We start from the raw sequence: 20,591 nt of genomic DNA, 5'->3' as shown, positions 1-20,591 counted from the left end.
GCTGAGAGCTCCGCCTCTACCTAATCCTTCCAAGAACTCTCCGCAGGGATGTTGTCATCCCAGACTGGTGGCTGAAGACCGTGAAGTTCAGAGAGCTTAGATAACCAGCCCAGGGGGCCACCCCTGAGGAACAGAGCTGGGATTGCACGGCTCTAGAATTTGAGGCGGCTCAGCTCCGCAGCCCACGTTTTCAACGACTAATTCTACAGCTCCCCACGCCCCCAGCACGGTTCCAGCTCCTCCGTCCTTCTGCTCTGCGTTTATTAAGTAATCGATTGTTCGTGGTGCTAGTGTGCTGAATCCTGTGCAAAGCAGGTTTCGCCCCTGCTTGTCCATTTGTGTTACTCCTCACCACACCCAGCCGGCACCTAACCGCAGGGAGTCCTGCCCTACTTCTGGGCTCAGATGCTTCGACAAACCTGATCCCGGGGTGTGCAGTCAGCAGCCTGGAAGGGTGGTAACTTAGATTAGGGGCACCGTGCGTGGCTTCCTCCCCTCCCATTGTTCGGGAGCCATTGCAGGATTTTTAAATGAGCCAATAATGAGTAATTCGGCGAGGCTCACAGCTTTGGCATGTACATTGAGATTCTGCTACAAGCCGGGAAGAATAATCCCTCTTTTGGCCCTGTTCTCGGTTCTCTCGGTCATAGAATTTCATGGGGTCTTAGCAAGTGCTGAGAACTATGTATCTGGACCACGGTGGAAGCCCTCATCCACGCCTTTGCCCAGCACACAACATTCTCCCCTGCTGGTTGCAAGGAAGGTTTTACTTTTAGGAGCCAAGTGTTTGTCATGAGAGAAACCAAGGGATTCCTACAGAGTTTTAGTGGGACACGAAGGATTCTCTTCTGGGTATTTGCAATATCCTTGCGCTCCTAACATTCCACAGCTCTCTCTTCTAAGTAAATGATGCGAAAGCAAAAGCCTAGCCTGTGGTATCTTCTTGTTTTCTTTAGGCATCCAATGCATTGGAGGAGCTTTGCATCACAATTATGGGGACTCTACCAAAGCCCCAGGTAAGGTTGAAATAGTGTTTTTTTTATAGGCAAACAATTGTTCAGTGATACCTTGGAATTCCTTCTGGAAGAAAGTATGCCCAATTTCGGGAGCAGTTCGTGAAGAGCTATAAGAGCCTAAGTTGGTTTTGGATAAGATACAAATAGTTCAGGGCACCTGGGTGGCTCATTGGGTTAAGCTCAGGTCATGATCTCAGGGTCCTGGGATGGAGCCCCACATCGGGCTCTCTGCTCAGCGGGGAGCCTGCTTCCCCCTCTCTCTCTGCCTGCCTCTCTGCCTACTGTGATCTCCGTCTGTCAAATAAATAAATAAAATCCTTAAAAAAAAAAAAGAAATAGTTCAGCTTCTGAACTGGGAGAATTTAGCGACAATAATAAGGGAGTTTACAGTCATCTAATATAAACAATATTTAATTAATTTCCCATTTATTTTTAAAGATTTTGTTTATTTGACAGACAGAGATCACAAGTAGGCGGAGAGGCAGGCAGAGAGAGAGAAGAAGGGAAGCAAGCTCTATGCTGAGCAGAGAGCCCAAATGCGGGGCTCGATCCCAGGACCCTGAGATCATGACCTGAGCGGAAGGCAGAGGCTTTAACCCACTGAGCCACCCAGGTGCCCTTTCCCATTTATTTAAGAGCAATATATGCTTAACCAGTTTCAGGCTTGTATTTTATATATAACATATGTGTCACATATTTTTAAAGATTAAAAATGATTTTATGTTATAAACTTTATACTACGTATAGTATATGATTATAATATACTGCATAATATAATAATATAGTATTTTATATATTATAATCTTATAATACGTTATATATAAGATGATATTTATTGCTCTCTTTTTTCAATAGGAAACAGATGAAAAAGATAATACCAAAAGGGTAAGGTGATTTCTGTACACTAAAAAATAGTAAAAGAAGTCAGTAACCATTTATAGTAAATCTCACTTTTTTTTTTTTCAACAGTTCTTATTTCATTATTCAAAGACACGGAAGCTGGGTAATTCAAATGTTGTGGTAAGTTGTAGAATTACTTCTTATTAGTAATTGCTAGTATTTTTTTAAATCTGTTTTTGCAGTTTATCTAATAGAGCTAGATCAAAATTCGTGTTTTTCCCTTTAAGAGTTTATATGTGAATAAACAAATGGAATTCAATCTTCATTACACATTTCATTTATTTTATATCTTACTAACTACATGTACATTAAGTTTATTCATTCACTCAACAGTTGTTTACTGAGTATCTATTCTGTGCCAAGCACAAGTCTAGGTACTATAAATGTAGCAATAAAATTAGAAAATTAAAAAAGAAATCCCTCCTGTTATGAAATTTATATTCTAGATGCAAAAAAAGGGCACAAATGATTAAGTAGAACATATTGTTTTAGAAATCAATTAGTACAAGGAAAAACAAGATTTAACCAAAATCATTTTAAGAATGACTTTAAATGATGATTGCCAAGAATGTCATTAAATATAATTAGAAATATCCAGTACTATTCCTCAGCTCTCCTTATTTGTAATTAGGCTTTTAATGTGAGAATTTACTAAGATTAGCCAGATACCAGTAACATGAATTCAGTTCACTCCCAAATTGTGTGGTTTTAGTGGTAGTTTTTCTTTTTATACAGATGAATTTTTAAAATGCTATTCTGGTGTTTCAATCTAAATGCTTAGTAATTATTCAACCATAATATTCCTTCTATGCTTGTGATTCACTCCCATGGCCCAATTTAGGGAATGAGGGGCACAGTGAATTTTAAACATAGGTATACCTCTGAAAAGGTAGCAATATAATAAACTCAGTTTCAAATGTTTGTCATATTGAATATTCTTATGTATGAGGAGTTGAACGGTAGGTTGAACTGGTTAACAAATCACTGTAACTTAAAGGGCTTAAAGTAATCCATTTGACAAATGAATTTAATATTTGTGAGAAGGTTCAGTCCAAGCCATGCCTTTAAAATGAAACTGTATCGGAGAATCCCATGTCTCAAATAATACTTTCATTTCCTTCTGCTTGACATCTTTACATTTTGAGAAAATGTATTTTAGTCCCATTTTTCACGATCAATGACACCTTTGTCACTTTTTGTGTCCCCTGTTGTCTTGTTCCATATGTTCAGTTTTAAATACAAAATAACCTTTGTGGAGGAAGATCCCAGATGTACGTATACGATAATCTTCCAGACAAAACATTTTCATAGAGGAAAACTGATCCTCCCAGAGTTGGTTCCATCAGTCCAAACCATTTTGCATAAGTCTGGAAGCATCTCAGAGATGCTGGTGGGTGATTTGCTTGCCAGCAGCTGATGACGGAGCTGAGGCCCCAAGGAAAGCATTTCTCCAGCCTGATGACAAGGATCCTAGCACAGACCCTACCACATTTCATTCAGTCTCTCGGCTTATTCTCCACATTCTTTGAAGTGTTCTCAAAGAGCTACATCACATAACATCTTTCTTGTTCTTTTTTGTCTGGAGCAAGTAGAGTGGGGTAAAAGCAAAAGCAAAACCAAACAAATAGGAAACCGTCTTTATGCCCAATGCTGAGAAGCTTTCGTGCTCATCACGTGTGTGTGTTCGTGTCTCTCAGTCGTCTGTCGTCCATCCGCTACTGCAGCTTGTTCCTCAGCTGCACGAGAGAAGAATGAAGAGGTTCAGACTGGACGTACGTAACACAAACTGCATGCTTGCTTCGTCACTCTCCGTGGGGCCCCGAATTCCCAGTTGTGGTGATGTAGAAGACACTCTCTCAGGACGAGCCCCATATAAATGTTTTCACTTATATTGGAGGATATGAGTGAGGAAGTGTTTTCACTCAGGAGGAAGAGAATCGTTCCTGGCCCCCTTAGGACTTCCCCTTGGATTCAAGCTGAGGGCAATGAGGGAAGCTGGGGTTACACGCCTTTCCAAGGGCCATGACCCTCCCAGTGAGGAAACTTTTCTTGGTTCAAGGAAAGGACACAACAGCGTGCCTAGTACTTAGGTTGGAACAGGAGGGAAGGTGAAGGACCTTTCGCCACCCCCCAGTGTACAGGTTGGCTGTTGGCTAGGATGGGAAGCTTTCTACCCAAATACTAAAATGTTGGGAAGAGTAAGGCTTGTGAAGGAAATAGATCAGAAACTAAATGCAGGCATCTTTAATTTTCACAGTTAACAGAAATATAGCCTCAATCTAGTATCTGTGTTTAAGAGGAATACAACTGAGTTTTAATATGTTTTAACTAGAGATTGTGGAGTTTTTATTGTCATTTTAAAAGAATTTTTAATTCTTTCATTGATGAAAGTTTCTAGATATTACTTTTGAGTAATGCCTTACATTGTCATAATGCATTTTAGTTTTAAGTCTTATGTTATCTCCATTTATTCTTTTGGCAATTCTGTTAGTACTTATGCAAGTATTGTTATCCCCAGTTTACTAAAAGGGAAACAACTCAGAATAAAGGTGTTTCCCAAGATCATGCTAGTAAGTGAGATTAGAGATTACAGCAGAGTTTTCTGACTTCTTGTCTAGGCAAATATTTTTTTCACTATGCTCTCTTTATTGTCTAATCTTGGAATTCTTCTTTTATTTCTTTAAATGATTTTAAGTGATCTCTACACCCAACATAGGGCTTGAACTTACAACCTTGAAATCAATAGTTGCACTCTCCACTGACTTAGCCAGCTAGGCTAGGCACCCCCCCATACTTCTATTACTTTATTGTTAGATTTTCCCTTAATTTAAGTACCATGTTAATTTTATTCTTAAAATACTACCAACAAACGGTCTTCAAATACCTTTAAAAATACATACAGTCTAGGCAAATAAATTCATCAAAATTTATTTTTATGATCACTATTTCCTTCCTAAATTCTTCACATTCTTAAACTAAGCTTCCGTCAGGGAAGACAATATCTGCTACCAACTTGAATAAGAAAGGTAAGAGGAACTGTAATAGCCTCTTAAAAAAAAAAAACAAATTCGTTGTCAAACAAACTTCCTAGAAGAAATATATGCTTTTTTGAATTAACTTTTACTTTCTGAAGACTTTGCTTGACTGATGAATAGTTTTAAGATTTCAATTTAAAGATGCAGTTTCTTAAAACACACCAACAAATGACTAGTTTATTATATCACTTTGCTGTCATTATTTACCAGATCTAAACAATCAGTATTGTGGCCATTTGGTACTTTGTCTGAATGTTCCACCTTGAGCAAAATTGTATTTCCAGAAAACTAGCTGAATATGTAACCTCTGACTTAGCAGTATGACCTGTTGGACAAATAACTCCTAAAAGTATTTTGCAACAAGCCAAGTTTCATAGGAACCGATGAAAGAAAAGAATGTAAGTCATGAACTTAAAAAAAAAAAAAAAAAAAAATTTAAAGTAGAGTGTTAGCTTTGCTGGGCCTAAGTTTCCTAATTTTAAAACAGATTTTTGATAGTGAAATGTTTTGTGTTCTTAAGGAAAATGAGTTTTCAGATTTGGGGCATCCAAATACTTTTCTTAAACTTAGTTCTTTGCTAGACATCCTCACATCCATCCTGACATCTTACTTATCTCTACTTCCTAAATTCTTTCTCTAGTAAGACTAAACAGACCTGTATGTTTGGGCTCGAAAGTTTTAAAATTTGACACTATTTAAGTTACATTTTCCTTGTCTTTTTTTTTTCTGTTTAATGTAATATACGTAACTTTTCTTATACAAGTATATAAATATATAGTTTCTATGTGTGCATTTAAAAATATTAAGTAATTTGGGCGAGTTTGTAGTCAGGATGAGAATTAGGTATAAAATATTGAGAATTTAAAATACATTTATTGTAAAGCAAGGATTTCAAAGTTTTTTTTTTTTCAAATTTTTTATTTATTTACGTAATCTCTACACCCAATGTGGGGCTCGAACTCATAACTTTGAGATCAAGTCACATGCTCTTCCGACTGAGGCAACCAGGCACCCCAAATTAATATGGGATTTCAGAATTTTAATAGATGTCAGAGCCATATCTTAGAATTTAAAATTTGATTATACTTATAGAATAATTTCAAAAGGACTTGATGACATATTTCATAGTGATTGCCATCCTGATACTGCTATAAGAAGTAGTTGTTGAAATAGGAAGCTATGAGAACCAATTTTATGGAAACCATAAAACGTTAAATCTTTTCCATTGTTTAAAATGAAATGCTTTAAGAAAAGAAGCAACTTCAAAATAACACCCATTATGAAAAATTGGTGTGTTCTTACTTGTTTTTTTTTCTTATCATTTCTGTGAATATGATTATACTGGGAAAATCTAATCTAATAAAATCTACTAATAAATAATCTACTAATAAATAAATCTAATTTATTCACGTCTCCTTGAATAAATATCATTTACCAAAGTTGTCCTTCAATTTCAATTTCAATTTCAATTCCTATAGAAACATAGTGTATTTTGGGTCTGACACAATTATAGTTTATATTTTTCCCTGATCATGTGTTAGCACATACAATATGTATTTTAAGGAAACTATTTCGTTTTAACGAAATGCTGAGAGGAGATTTTAAATATAGTTAATTATCTATGAACTTTCATCTCTCATTCTACTAATTGATGAATACACATACAACTGACAAAACTTCCTAGAAGCTGTTACATTGATAAGGAAATTATTTTATTATTTTATTTAAAACAATTTTTAAGTGAGCTCTACACCCAACATGGGGCTCAAACTCATGACCCTGAGATCAGGAGTTGCATGCTCTACCGACTGACTCAGCCAGCTGCCCCTAGGAAATTACTTTAAAATACAACCTTCTGGTGATATTGCTAAGTGAAAATTCCTCGGGTATACATTTAAAGATTACTTTTTTTTTTTTTTTTAAAGATTTTTTTTTTTTTTTTTTTTTTTAATTTGACAGGCAGAGATCACAAGTAGGCAGAGAGGTAGGCAGAGAGAGAGAGAGGAGGAAGCAGGCTCTCCGCGGAGCAGACAGCCCGATGCGGGGCTCGATCCCAGGACCCTGGGATCATGACCTGAGCCGAAGGCAGAGGCCTTAACCCACTGAGCCACCCAGGCGCCCCTAAAGATTACTTTTTGATAGGAATTTTATACTTAAGTCCTTGATTCCTTCCTCGTTTAATTATGGTAGTTGAAAATAACTTGGAGCTTCACTAAGAATTCACTAAGAATTTGCACTTATTTTTACTGTTAGTTTTGATTTGTAATGCCCTCCTTTTCTCTTCCAGGAAGAATTCCAAGGTCCTATTGCAAGCCAAGTTCGAAGACAGTTTTTGTTCAGGGTATGCAAATACCATATTTAAAAAAAAAATCACTCAACATTTAAATTGAAAAAAAAAAATACCCTGACTATGCACTTCTTACATTAAGTTTTTATTTATAGATATTTGACATCAGGTGCTCTAGTCTGAGATTCACTTCTCCCCCACCATATTGTTTTAATATTATGGTAGCTCTGATCTTTTCTCTAATCCGCTCATGTTTGTAAACACCCCAAGTGACATTCAGATATTAAGCAGTTTATTTCTATCAAATTTCATGTGCAGTGAGTGAGTGTCTGAAAGATGCATTACTCCTTAAGTTCCAAGGAATCATTTACCGAATATTTGATTCAGGAGACTAGAACAGTTATGACTATTTTCACAAGTTTTTAAAAGTGAAAGAATCAACTATACTAGAGGCTATAAATCAACAAAGCTTTGTAATTGTATTTAATATTTTGCTTGTCCAAATTGTGTAAGAAATGTGAGTTTTTTTCTAAGCAGTTTTACTTTCTAAAATGTTTGTATCCTTACTACATTATCAGAGATTTTTTTATTCATTCATTTAGCAATTTTTAAAAAATTTCTACTGGGTGCTGGGCAATATTGCAGAAATTAGAAGCATACAGATAGGATTCCATTCTTATGCTGTAAGAGTTTACAGGAAGAGTTTACTAATACAGGAAACTGATAAACACAAAATACTATGTTAAATGCACCTTCAATCCAGGCAGTTGGTTTCTGGAAGAAAGGTGTTTAACCCAGGCCGGAGAGTGGAGGAGGTACAGAGAAGGCTGTAAGAGTTGAATTTGAAGAATCAACAGGAATTAGCCAGTGAAATAGTTAACTAAGGAATTTCAACTTGAGTGTTGGGCTAGGAAGAGCCATAAAGTAAGATTTGCATTTTGGAAACTAATTTTAACAACAGTTTGGAGAATGGACAGAAGGGAGAGCAAAACTAGATAAAAGAAGATATAATAATTCCCATAGAAATCATTAGGTCGATTTGTATGAAAGTTAACTTCACTTCTTAGTTACACTGATTTATTTTTTATTTATTCTTTTCTAGCCACGCAATGGAAGAAGATCAGAAGGTTACATTTAAAATGGTATGTACTTCCCAATTCAACCTAGTTTGAAAATTTCTGTCATTTTCAGATATTCACAAATTAAACCATGCTCAGTATATTTCTATTACTTGGGTGCATTAATATTCTATATACATACTATTGTTATAGGGGCAGTGGGGGCTTTATATGATGGAAAATGTCAGTATTTTAGGACCAGATTTGCTTTGCCCGTGTTGTGTGTTCCTTGGACTATGTCACAGTAGTCCTGTTGGGTTTTGTAGGCATTGACCTTATCATTATTTATTGCGCAGGTAATATGTCAAGGATTGTGTTCTTATTGTAGTAATCAGTGTCCACAATAATGGGCCAGAACTTACAGGCTGAATGCATTTCTGTCTTCCAAGTGACCTGTATTCAAAGATTCTTTAGAAAAGTTGTTATTTACCACTTCTAGAGAACTAAGAAAATGTGGAAAGACAGGAGAACATGACTTCTACCTCAGAACTCACAGAATTTCCACATCAGAGCTGGAGATAGAGTAGATATATGGGTGGTCCTACATATTTAATAAACATGTTAATACTAATATCTTACTAGGTTGTGAATTTTGAAATTAGACCTAAATTCAGATTGATAAATTTATACCACACAAATAAAAGTATATTTTGTTAACTTCATGTAGTCTTAATGTAGATTTTGTACTTAACATACTTTTGCATATATTTTTTCATAACACTATCTCAACCCTTAAATACATAGTTAGCTTAAGAACGTTAAAATTCTTCGTATTTTTTCATAGAAACAAATATCAAAATGAACTATTTCTAACTAATGAAGATAATACCAAAATTATACAATATCCAGAAAACAAAGAGATAATAAAAACACTGCATGTTAAAACTTACGGGACTCTGCCAAAGGCATATTCAGTGAAAAATTCAATGCTTTAAATGCTATCAAGCAAGAAAGAATGAGTGAATTAAGGTTTTAGTTAAAAAAACGAAAAACAAGAAACAAACCAGGGTGAACCTCAAGACAGCAAAAGGAAGAAAATTATAAAATGAAAAATGAAATTAAAAAATTACAAAATAGTTACAAAGAAAAATTGGTAAAGCAAAATCTAATTATTTGCAAAAAATAAAATAAAATAAAATAACCTAATTAGCCTAATGTAATAACATGATCAAGAAAAAAAAGACCTAATAACCTAATCAAGAAAAAAAAAAGAGAAACCATAAATGTACAAATATACAAATGAAAGTAAGGAAATTGAAACAGATATAGAATAAATGAAAATCACAAAACAGTACTTTACAAATCTCTATGACTATCAGTTTGAAAACCTAACTAAAATGGAGGATTGTCTAATAAAGTAAGTACTACCAAAACTGATGTCAGAAGAAAGAAAAAAAGAATACCTCTGAACAGACTAATAGGCATGGAAAAAAAGTTGAAAACATCTAAAAACTTCCCCCTCCAAAATACTAGACCAATAGATTTTGAATTTTTACAACTCAGAGATGGAAGAAAATCTCAAAATATTTTTTACAAAGCCAGAAAATACTAATATCAAAACCTTATAAAAATAATATCAAAAAAGGAAAACTGGAAGTCAATCCTATTTATAAATATCAACGTAAAAATGTTAAAGAAATATTAGTAATTCGTATTATTATTATTAGTATTCGGTCGTATTTAAAAAATTTTTTAAATTATGTAACTCCATAAAAGTGAAGTTTGTTCCAACAACCCAGGATGGTTTAACATTAGGAGGTCTATTAAAACATTTTCACCATTAGAAGAAAAATTATTTAATAATTTCAGAATTCCACATCAATGTCTGATGTTTTAAGAGAAATATCTTTTTTTTTTTTTTTAAGATTTTATTTATTTATTTGACAGAGATCACAAGTAGGCAGAAAGGTAGGCTGGGGGTGGGGGTGGGGGAAGCAAGCTCCCTGCTAAGCAGAGAGCCCGATTCGGGGCTTGATCCCAGGACCCTGAGATCATGACCTGAGCAGAAGGCAGTGGTTTTAACCCACTGAACCACCCAAGAGAATATCTTATAGAAAGAGATGAATCTTTATTAACATTATGTAATGGTCTCAAAGTCAGTAACAGGTTTTTTGTTTGTTTGTTTTTAAAGATTTTATTTATTTATATGCCAGACAGAGATCACAAGTAGGTAGAGAGGCAGGCAGAGAAAGGGGGAAGCAGGCTCCTTGCTGAGCAGAGAGTCTGATGCGGGGCTCGATCCCAGGACCCTGGGATCATGACCAGAGCTGAAGGCAGAGGCTTTATCCTGCTGAGCCACCCAGGCACCCATCAGTAACAGTTTTGATAGTAAAACACTTTGGAGAATTTCTGTTAATGTCAGGAGCAAAGCAAGAGTACTCCGTCACCTTTTATTTAATGTGGTTCTTATACATTGGCCAATTCAGTTAGATAAGAAATGAAAGAGCCAAATATACTGAAAATGTGAAGAAAAAATTTAGTGTGCTCTTGAACCTAATTAGGAACTTAAAATTTCAGACTATATTTGGCATTAATTTCTGTTTCAGCAACGAGCAGTTCACATCAGAAACATGAGCAAATATATTCTTAATTCTTTTCTTTTTTTTAAGGAACTAAGAACAAAAGGATAATGGAAAAGAGGCTATCTTTTATAATATTACAAATGAAGAGACATTTACAAAGTACACACAAAAACGTTTAATATTAAATGGAAAAAATGTCTGTGCTTGTAACACCAAACCAAGTGGTAGAATGCTCACAAATATGAAATAGAATTCAATCCGTGATTTGGTTAATTTAGGAAAACTTCTGAGGAAAATAGCTTGATTTGGATTGTTTTCAAGATTAGGGCTTACATGGACTAACTCACTTAAGATTTCATTTTATTTTGTTAATAGCAAAATAGTTCAATAATCATTTTTTCTGTTTTTCTCATCTGATTGTCTGAGGTTTTACTCTGTCCTGGGGACTTATGTTTACTTAGAAAATGGTTAGACATAAAATAGAGTGATTTAATTGCAAAACCAAAGGAAATAAATACATGAGGAATAACTGCAACTTTTGAAATATTTTATTCATAAATCTTATTGGCATCAATGAACTTTAGAAAACCACTTTTATATAGTAATATATATGTATATATATAAATACTGTAAAATTTTGGAAAATACAGACATATAGAATAAGTGGTCTATCAGAGAGAGATTGATAGCTAAAAATATACTAACTGAAAAATAGTTGAGCTATCTGTCTTATGTCAATTTTATCAGACCTGAAGAAATATTTATAGAAATGTCTATATGCTAACATTACATAAATACACCGTCACATACTTATACTTGACTTTAAATTTAATTTTTCTTTTTATACAGGATACCAGCTATGTTTTGCAGAAGCAGTACCAGGGAATGCAAAATGTTGACATTTTGTTTTCTTCTCAGAAAAAATGCTTGCTAAACTTACCATGTGTGAGAATCCCTGTGTTGTAAACATTCTCAATAAAAGCTGGTTGTGAATATAAATGTTTCACTTGTCAACAATTTTAAAAGCATCCTAAAATAAGTTTTTCTTTTAAATCTGTTTTTTTTTTTTAAAAAGATTTTATTTATTTATTTGACAGAGAGAAAGTGAGAGATCACAAGCAGGCAAGCAGAGAGAGGGGGAAGCAGGCTTCCTGCCGAGCAGAGAGCCCGATGCAGGGCTCGATCCCAGAACCCTGAGATCATGACCTGAGCCGAAGGCAGAGGCTTAACTCACTGAGCCACCCAGGTGCCCCCAAATAGTTTTTCTTATGTAATAAAGCTCTAAATAATGATATTCCTTAGATCCCTGCAGTTTTTGACAATACAGTTGACCCTTGAACAACATGGGTTTGACTGCAAGATCCAATTATACATGGACTTCAAAAAAAATTTTTTTTTTTTAAAGATTTTATTTTGGAGTAGAGAGAGTGCGCGTGCACAAGCAGGGAGAGGGGTTGGGGGAGGGAGAGATAGTATCCCAAGCAGACTCCCTACTTAGCTGGGAGCATAACTTGGGGCTTGATCCCACAACCCTGAGATCATAACCTGAGCTGGAACCGAGAGTTGAAGGAACACTCAACTGACTGAGCCACCCAAGTCCCCCTATTTCCTATTACTATTTTGTTGATAACATTTTCTTCTCTCTAGCTTACTTTATTGTAAAAATACAGGATGCAATACATATAAAAAATTTGTGCTCGGGGCGCCTGGGTGGCTCAGTGGGTTAAGCCGCTGCCTTCGGCTCAGGTCATGATCTCAGGGTCCTGGGATCGAGTCCCGCATCGGGCTCTCTGCTCAGCAGGGAGCCTGCTTCCTTCTCTCTCTCTCTGCCTGCCTCTCAGTGTACTTGTAATTTCTCTCTGTCAAATAAATAAATAAAATCTTTAAAAAAAAAAAAAAAAATTTGTGCTCATCGACTATGTTATTAGTAAGGGTTCTGGTCAACAGTAGGCTATTAGCATTTAAGTTTGGGGGATTTTCTCCAGGGGGTCCTCCCAACTCCTTTGTGGTTCAGGGTCAACTGCACCGACATACCTGTTCTTTTGTTATTTTTGCTAAAGACACTCAGAAGAGATTTGAGTTTTAATGAGTTATTTTATAGTTCATCCTGTTTGGATTTCATCAGTGACAAAATCACCAGCTCTTATAAATACCTTAGTGTCCAGTAGCTAACTATCTTAGAATGAGACTATCAACTGAAACTACACTAGTTGGAGAATTTGGCCATGGTCCATCCAAACAGTCCAATAAGCAAGTTCTGATTTATCTATTATAAAAGAGATGTCTGAGTGCTACAAACATATCAAGAGAGTTAGCTTTTTCTACCAACTGGTAGTGTTCAATTTATCTTAAAATTAGTCATTTCACCCTGCAACATCCGAAAGACAACCAGTCTTGTCCATTATCAGAAAGAAAATCTCACTAGCAGAGGATCATGAACACACTTGGAAAACTTTTTACATCAAATCAGTGCTTATTGGACACAGAACTAACCTCAGATGGATGCTGAGATTATCTGCCTTCAGGTTCCCCTGGATTTTTCCCTTCTGACCCCCCTCTTGGATAACCTCCTCTAACACCAAGCAGGCTGCCTGATAAGAGGAGGTTGGCTCTAGAGTGGATAGGATTGTCTTAAATTCTTCAGGGTAGAGGACCTCACAAAGCTTTATCTTACTAATGCTGACCAATAATTACAGCTTAAATTATGCCTTTTACTAACAAAGTCCCTGAATTTCACTTCTTGTCAACCTGTGCAAAGAATGTAAGGAAAGAAGGAAGAAGAATACAAAAAATTTTTTAAATGAATTGCTTTGAAAGATGCGGACTTGAGAGGATCGAGGTCTCCTGCTCTAAAGCCACAAATAAATAGAGCAACATTAGCTGGTGCTACACACAGTAGTAATTCAACTAGCTTGGATTTTGGATTGTCAAAATAAAAAGGAGTGAAATATTAATTTAAGCAGTAGTTCCCAGAGCCTCTTAAAAATACAGAGAGACTTAGGTCATTTACATTTTTCAGAGATCCCAGGATATTAAAAAAAAAAAAAAAAGAAAGAAAAAGGGAAAAAAAAAAGGAAGCAAAAAATACCAAAACATGTTTACAAAAATTGTGGGATGTTTTAAAATATTTTATATTTAACAAATTAATATTTAATATACAAACACAACAAAATACTAGGAGTACAGGATTTGTATTACATATTAACTGGGCACTGCACATGAAGAGGTCTAATACTGAACCCAAGTTTAAAAAAACATTTTTTTTATTTTTTGCTAAATCCTATCAGTATATCCCTGTGACCATGTATATAACCTCATTTGGTGATAATATCAAATGTTTTCCTGACATTCCTGGCAGCTCCCAGTGAACATCCTTTCTTTAACCCAACCACCAAGGAACCCGACTGTCTAGGTCTCCTACCTAAAGCCAGAGCTCCTGTCTTGGAAGGCAGTGGGTTTTTAAGATGGCGGCGGCAAACCATTTGAGAATCTGATGAAATCTCTGATCCCCAACCCCCAATTCCTCCCTCCTTCCCCAACCAACAAATGTACATATAAAACAAAATTGTGTACAATTGGGGCCGTAGGCTAGGGATCCCCTAAAATGCATCCAAATATAGGCTATGGGCTCCAGGTTAAGCAGCCTTCTTCTGGAAGGTTCTCCCCCCAGGATTTTGTTATTTCTCCATGAAGATGGTGCTCGGGGGTTGAATGTGCCAGAGGTTCAGAAACAAGTTGGTGATTTGGTGGTGGTGGAAGGAAGGGTGGGAAGAATACAAGCAGCAGCACAAGACCGTGAACAGTTGAGACACCACTTAGGAAAGATGCCCCCTAACTGGCGCATCTGTACGCACAGCTAACCCCCCAGCTCCCGCCTCCACGTTGCCTGGCAACAGAGCTGCGCAAGCGCACGTGCGTGCGTAGGAGGCCCTTGTTCTCCCCTCCCCCTTCCCTTGGGCGGTGGAAACCACTAGGCTTGCGGCCCCCCTGCCTCCACCTTGAAGGAGACTTGGGTGGGAGTCAGGAGTTCGTCGCCAGGGGCAGGACGACGCCGGCACGCAAGGAGCGAAGGGGAACACCATGCAGGTGGGCACCCAGGGGAGTCACCGGCTGGGCCTCCAGTGAGCACCAGGGCGGGGGGCGGCCCACAACGGGTGGGTTCTAACATTTGTTCTAACATCTGTTCTGGTAAGAGCTAAAGTGTGCGTGCGTCTCAGTCGAGGTTTCAGGAAGTCCGAACTGACTCCCGGAGAACGCCATTTTCCAGCGCTCAAGACAGGTTTGTCTGTGGGGGGCAGCATTCGGAGTTGTTGGGGGTGGTGGTGTGTCACGCCCGAGTCCTTGGAGCTCGACTGCTGGACTCTTTCTGACGTGAGAACTAGACCAGCAACTTTAGCCTCCGTGGGACGCAGTGTAAGTCCTCTGCTCCCGGCCTTTTAACAAGATCGTAACGGAAACCCAACAGCTGCATTGTCTTGAGAGAGACCAGCTGTCCTTGGAGTTTCTCAGTTTCTCCTTCCTACCTGATGGCGAAAGCTCTGTTCCGCTTCCCTGTGTTCCTCAGAAGGAGGCTCCTCTGTGTAAAGCTTCCTTATTAATCGGAAGCCTGTGTCTTCGTTTCTGCTTTTACCAGGGTCAAAGGTCCACTTGGTGACTTTCAGAAACAGCTTCTTCCCACCTGCTCCCCAGATGAAAACCACTGTGATTTTTGTTTTACATATTTATTTTTATTTGCATATACTGCATAATTCACTAGGATATTTTGAATATAAGTTACATATAATTTTTTTTTAAGATTTTATTTATTTATTTGACAGAGAGAGATCACAAGTAGGCAGAGAGGCAGGCAGAGAGAGAGAGAGGGGGAAGCAGGCTCCCTGCTGAACAGAGAGCCTGATGTGGGGCTCCATCCCAGGACCCTGAGATCATGACCTGAGCCACCCAGGAGCCCCAGTTAATATAATTTTTAATGGATTGTCCTTTTGTTTTAATAATAGATTCCTAGCAAGTACATTTTGTCCAGTCTGTAAAAAGTTGCAAATTTGTCTGTATTTATACCTCTTTTCAAGAAATAGGCCACATACGATTGAGAGTGAAGTTAATAGCCCATTATCTTTTGTTCATTTATTCATTGATTTATTCAGCAGTAAGTAATTCACTGTTTATGTTTAGTTTTGGACTTATTCTGAAAGAGTTTACTGTGAGGGAATAAGAGGGAAACAGATGTAACTATTTGTGGTATGATCAAAGCCGTAATGGTTTTAACAAATAGATTGTGGTACCTATTTCTATCGGATAAAATTTCATAGATAATTTCTAAAAGTGAAGGAAAGAATAGACTCGGGAGCCTTTACTGTTAAATTCCATTGCACTGAACTCCTGGATCAGTTAAGGAAGAGCAGAGAAGGTATAAATAAAACCATAAGAAAGTGGTATCATGAGTATCAAGAAAGATCATTTTAACAAGAAAGGAATGACAGAGTCTCTCCAGTTCTGCTTAAGAGATCAAATACAGTGAATATCCATTGAAATGAACAACATGGAGCTTGTAGGTGACATTCGGTAGAGCACTTTTGAAAGAATTGGAAGCAAACTTGGGAGTGGATTGAAGAGTTAATGGGATATGGGAGTGATTACAGCTTATGTAGACAATTGTTTCAAGAAGTTTAACTGCGAAGGATGAAGGAGAAGATGGTAGGGGATGTCAGGTGCAGAAGGAGTTTTTTAAAAAGGTAGTGCTGGAATTTCTGATGATAATGAGCTACTCTTCTGTGCATACAAGTAAAAATGCTGGCTAGCATGTAAAACATATTTCCTTTAAAGTGTCAAAGAGATGATAGTAAGAAACTAGGAGACAAAAACTGAAGGGAAATTGGAAAACCAGATAAATGGATTTCCACAGTTCCAAAGCCACTTTTACCCTGAAGGCATTAGCAGTCTGTGTGTTGATCCTGGGTGTAATCACAGGGTGAGAAGGAGCCAAAGGAGTATGGACCACCAAAGAATGGAAGACTAACTAATAGGAATAGGAACAAGAGATAAACTCATGTATAGGAGAACTCAGAGAAGGTTGTCTTGATGCTTAGTGGAAAGGGGAGAAAAAGAAAAGAAATAATACCTGTCCCCAAGAAGTTGTGGCCCACGACAGCTCTCACATAGATTACAACCTAAGGCATATTGTCTGGGTGGTCTAGCGAGACTCAAATTATGAATTTGGTATATATTAGTTATATACTTACTTCCCATAATGCCTGAAAGAAATAAAAAATCCTCTGTGTAGGAGATATCTTTATCTTAGGCCTCAGAGAATTGCCTCAGGTAAGTTCTCAACGACTTCAAACAAATCAGTCAAAAGTAACTAAGCACATAAAGGAAACAGGGCACCATGAACATGAATGAACAGAAGACTTTTGCTAGAATGATCAGAAGCAGATTATAAAACAATTATGTTTCTTAGTTTAAAAAAGTAAGAGCCTAGACTGAAATTATCTGCAGGGAGTAGTGAGTTTAAAAATTTGATTAAAATACACCTATACACTACAATGAATAATCCAAAAAAAAATTAAGAAAGCAATCCCCTATATATTTGCATCAGAAAGAATAAGATATTTAGGAATAGGGACACCTGGTTGGCTCGGTTAAGTGTCTGTCTTTGGCTCAGCTATGATCCTGGGGTTTCAGGATCGAGCCCTGCATCAGGCACCCCCCCCCACCCCAGTGAGGAGCCTGTGTCTCCCTCTCGCTCTGCCTACTGCTCCCTCTACTTGTGCTCTATTTCTCTATGTCAAATAAATAAAATATATTTTTTAAAGATTTTATTTATTTATTTGACAGAGAGGCAGGCAGAGAGAGAGGGAGAAGTAGGCTCCCCGCTGAGCAGAGAGCCCGATGCAGGGCTCGATCCCAGGACACTGGGATCATGACCTGAGCTGAAGGCAGAGGCTTAACCCCCTGAGCCACCCAAGTGCCCCTAAAATCTTCTTTTTTTTTAAAGATTTAATTTATTTATTTGGCAGACAGAGATCACAAGTAGGCAGAAAGGCAGGCAGAGAGAGAGGAGGAAGCTGGCTCTCTGTGGAGCAGAGAGCCCAATGCGGGGCTTGATCCCAGGACCCTGGGATCATGACCTGAGCTGAAGGCAGAGGCTTTAACCCACTGAGCCACCCAGGCACCCCAATAAATAAAATCTTAAAAAAAAAAAAAAAAAGTAAAACAGTAGGAAACCACTGCACACCTTTTAGAATGGCCAAAATCTGGAGCACTGACATCAAATGCTGGCCAAGATGTGGAGGAACAAGGACTCTCATTTATGGCTGGTGGGGATGCAAAGATATATAGCCCTTGGAAGACAGTTTCTTAAAATATTATACATACTCAATCATTCAATCCAGCAATCCAGTTGGAAAGTTACATCCACACAAAAACCTGCACTTGGGTGTTAACAGCAGCTTTATTCATATTGTCAAAACTTGGAAGCAACCAAGATGTCCTTTAGTAGGTGAATGGATAAATTAAATGGGGTATATTCAGAAAATAGAACATTATTTAGTGCTTAAAAAGAAATGAGTTATCAAACCATAAAAAGACATAGAGGAGCCTTAAATGCATATTACTAAGTGAAAGAAATCTATCTGAGAAGACCATAAACTAACTGATCCCAACTATATACCACTTTGGAAAACTATGGAGACATTCAAAAGATAACTGGTTGAAAAGGGGGGAAGAACAATAGCCAAACTATGGAAAGAACCTAGATGTCCATCAACAGATGACTGGATAAAGAAGTTGTGGTATATATATACAATGGAATACTATGTAGCCATAAAAAAACAAAATCCTGGCATTTGCAACAATGTGGATGGAACTAGAGGGTATTATGCTAAACAAAAGAAATCAATCAGAGAAAGACAATTGTTGGATCTCTCTGATTCGAGGATTCTGAGAAGGAGGGCAGGGGATTGTGGGGGGTAGGGAGGGAAAAAATGAAACAAGATGGGACCAGGGAGGGAGACAAACCATAAGAGACTCTAAATCTCAGGAAATAAACTGAGGGTTGCTGGGAGGTGGGGTGGAGAGGCAGGGATAGGATGGCTTGGTTATGGATATTGGGGAGGGTATGTGCTATGGTGAAGGCTGTGAATTGTGTAAGACTGATGATTCACAGACCTGTACCCCTGAAGTAAATAATACATTACATATTAATTTTTAAAATTCCAACAATAAAAAGACAACTCAATTTAAAAATGGGGAAAAAAAAAGAAGCAGGGGGCAGATGAATAGGCAAAGCACAGAGGATTTTTAGTATAGGGAAAATAGACTGTATGGTACCATAACAATGAGTACATGTCATCATGTGTTTTTCCAAACTCATAAAATATACACCCAGAGGGAAACCACAATGTACACTGTAGACTTTGGGTGAGTATGATGTGCCGATGTAGGTTCACCACTTGTGAAAAATGTGTTATTCTTGTGGAGAATATTGGTAGTGGTAGCAGCTGTGCATATGTGGGGCAGAGGTATATGGGAAATCACTGTATCTTCCATTGAGTTTTGCTATGAACCTAAAACTTTAAAAAATAAAGTCTTAATAAAATAAAAAAAATTGTTGCTGTTTTATTTTGGCTTCTTAAAAAATGTTGAATCAACATCTTATTTATTAAAGATTTTATTTATTTGCTAGAGAGAGAGCACAAGCCAGGGGGAGCAACAGACAGAGAAGAGCAAGCAGACCTCCTGCTGAGCTGGTACTCTGACTTGGGGCTTGATCTTAGGACCCTGGGGTCACAGCCCTAGCCAAAGGCAGATGCCTAACTGACTGAACCAGCCAGGTGCCCCTTATTGTGACACCTGTGAAGAATTTGCTTTAAACAAAGTTATCACTCTGGTGAAGGATATTGTTAATGGGCAAGGCTATGCATATGTGGGTACAAGGGTATATGGGAAATCCCTGTACTTTCCTCTCAATTTTGTTGTAAACCTAAAACTGCTCTTAAACAATTTTCTTTATTCCAAAACAAAAACAAAAGATTTTTTTAAATGGGCAAAGCTTCTGCACAGTAAAGGAAACAGTCAGCAAAACAGGCAATCCACAGAATGGGAGAAGATATTCGCAAATGACAATACAGACAAAGGGCTATTATCCAGGATCTATAAAGAACTCCTCAAACTGAACACACCCAAAACAGATAATCATGTCAAAAATGGGCAGAAGACATGAACAGACATTTCTCCAATGAAGACATACAAATGGCTAAAGACCCATGAAAAAATATTAATCACTACTAGCCATCAGGGAGATTCAAATCAAAACCACATTGAGATACCACCTTACACCAGTTAGACTGGCCAAAATTAACAAGACAGTAAATGTTGTGTTGGAGAAGATGTGGAGAAAGGGGAACCCTCTTCCACTGTTGGTGGAAATGCAAGTTGGTGCAGCCACTTTGGAAAATAGTGTGGAGATTCCTCAAGAAATTAAAAATAGAGCTTCTCTAGTACCCTGCAATTGCACTACTGGGTATTTACCTCAAAGATACAGATGTAGTGAAAAGAAGGGCCATCTGTACTCCAGTGTTCATAGCAGCAATGGCGACGGTCGCCAAACTGTGGAAAGAACCAAGATGCCCTTCAACGGACGAATGGATAAGGAAGATGTGGTCCATATACACTATGGAGTATTATGCCTCCATCAGAAAGGATGAATACCCAAC

At 37.4% G+C, this 20,591-nt stretch overlaps 2 protein-coding genes across 4 annotated transcripts in view; both read left to right on the top strand.

The window, feature by feature from the left end:
- Positions 1–11,815, top strand: part of NMU (neuromedin U) — a 28,586-nt gene extending 16,771 nt beyond the window's left edge. The window contains exons 5-11 of the mRNA XM_032330312.1: positions 957–1,016; positions 1,872–1,901; positions 1,986–2,036; positions 3,614–3,688; positions 7,239–7,292; positions 8,341–8,380; positions 11,728–11,815. Of these exons, the coding sequence (XP_032186203.1) occupies positions 957–1,016; positions 1,872–1,901; positions 1,986–2,036; positions 3,614–3,688; positions 7,239–7,292; positions 8,341–8,376 (306 nt within the window). The 3' untranslated portion in view covers positions 8,377–8,380; positions 11,728–11,815. The remainder of the gene's footprint in view (positions 1–956; positions 1,017–1,871; positions 1,902–1,985; positions 2,037–3,613; positions 3,689–7,238; positions 7,293–8,340; positions 8,381–11,727) is intronic.
- Positions 11,816–14,881: 3,066 nt separating this feature from the next.
- Positions 14,882–20,591, top strand: part of PDCL2 (phosducin like 2) — a 38,676-nt gene continuing 32,966 nt past the window's right edge. The window contains exon 1 of one of the 3 annotated variants that reach the window (XM_032334349.1): positions 14,882–14,964. In XM_032334349.1, coding sequence (XP_032190240.1) covers positions 14,959–14,964 — 6 coding nt within the window. In that variant the 5' untranslated portion in view covers positions 14,882–14,958. Of the gene's footprint in view, positions 14,965–15,059; positions 15,158–15,187; positions 15,296–20,591 lie in introns of those variants that run through there. The other 2 variants (XM_032334350.1, XM_032334351.1) reach the window with 2 other exon arrangements.

This window comes from Mustela erminea, chromosome 2 (assembly GCF_009829155.1).
Source record: "Mustela erminea isolate mMusErm1 chromosome 2, mMusErm1.Pri, whole genome shotgun sequence".
Taxonomy (NCBI): domain Eukaryota; kingdom Metazoa; phylum Chordata; class Mammalia; order Carnivora; family Mustelidae; genus Mustela; species Mustela erminea.
Note: the sequence above shows the minus strand (reverse complement) of the source record. Positions and strands in the feature narration are given on the sequence as shown.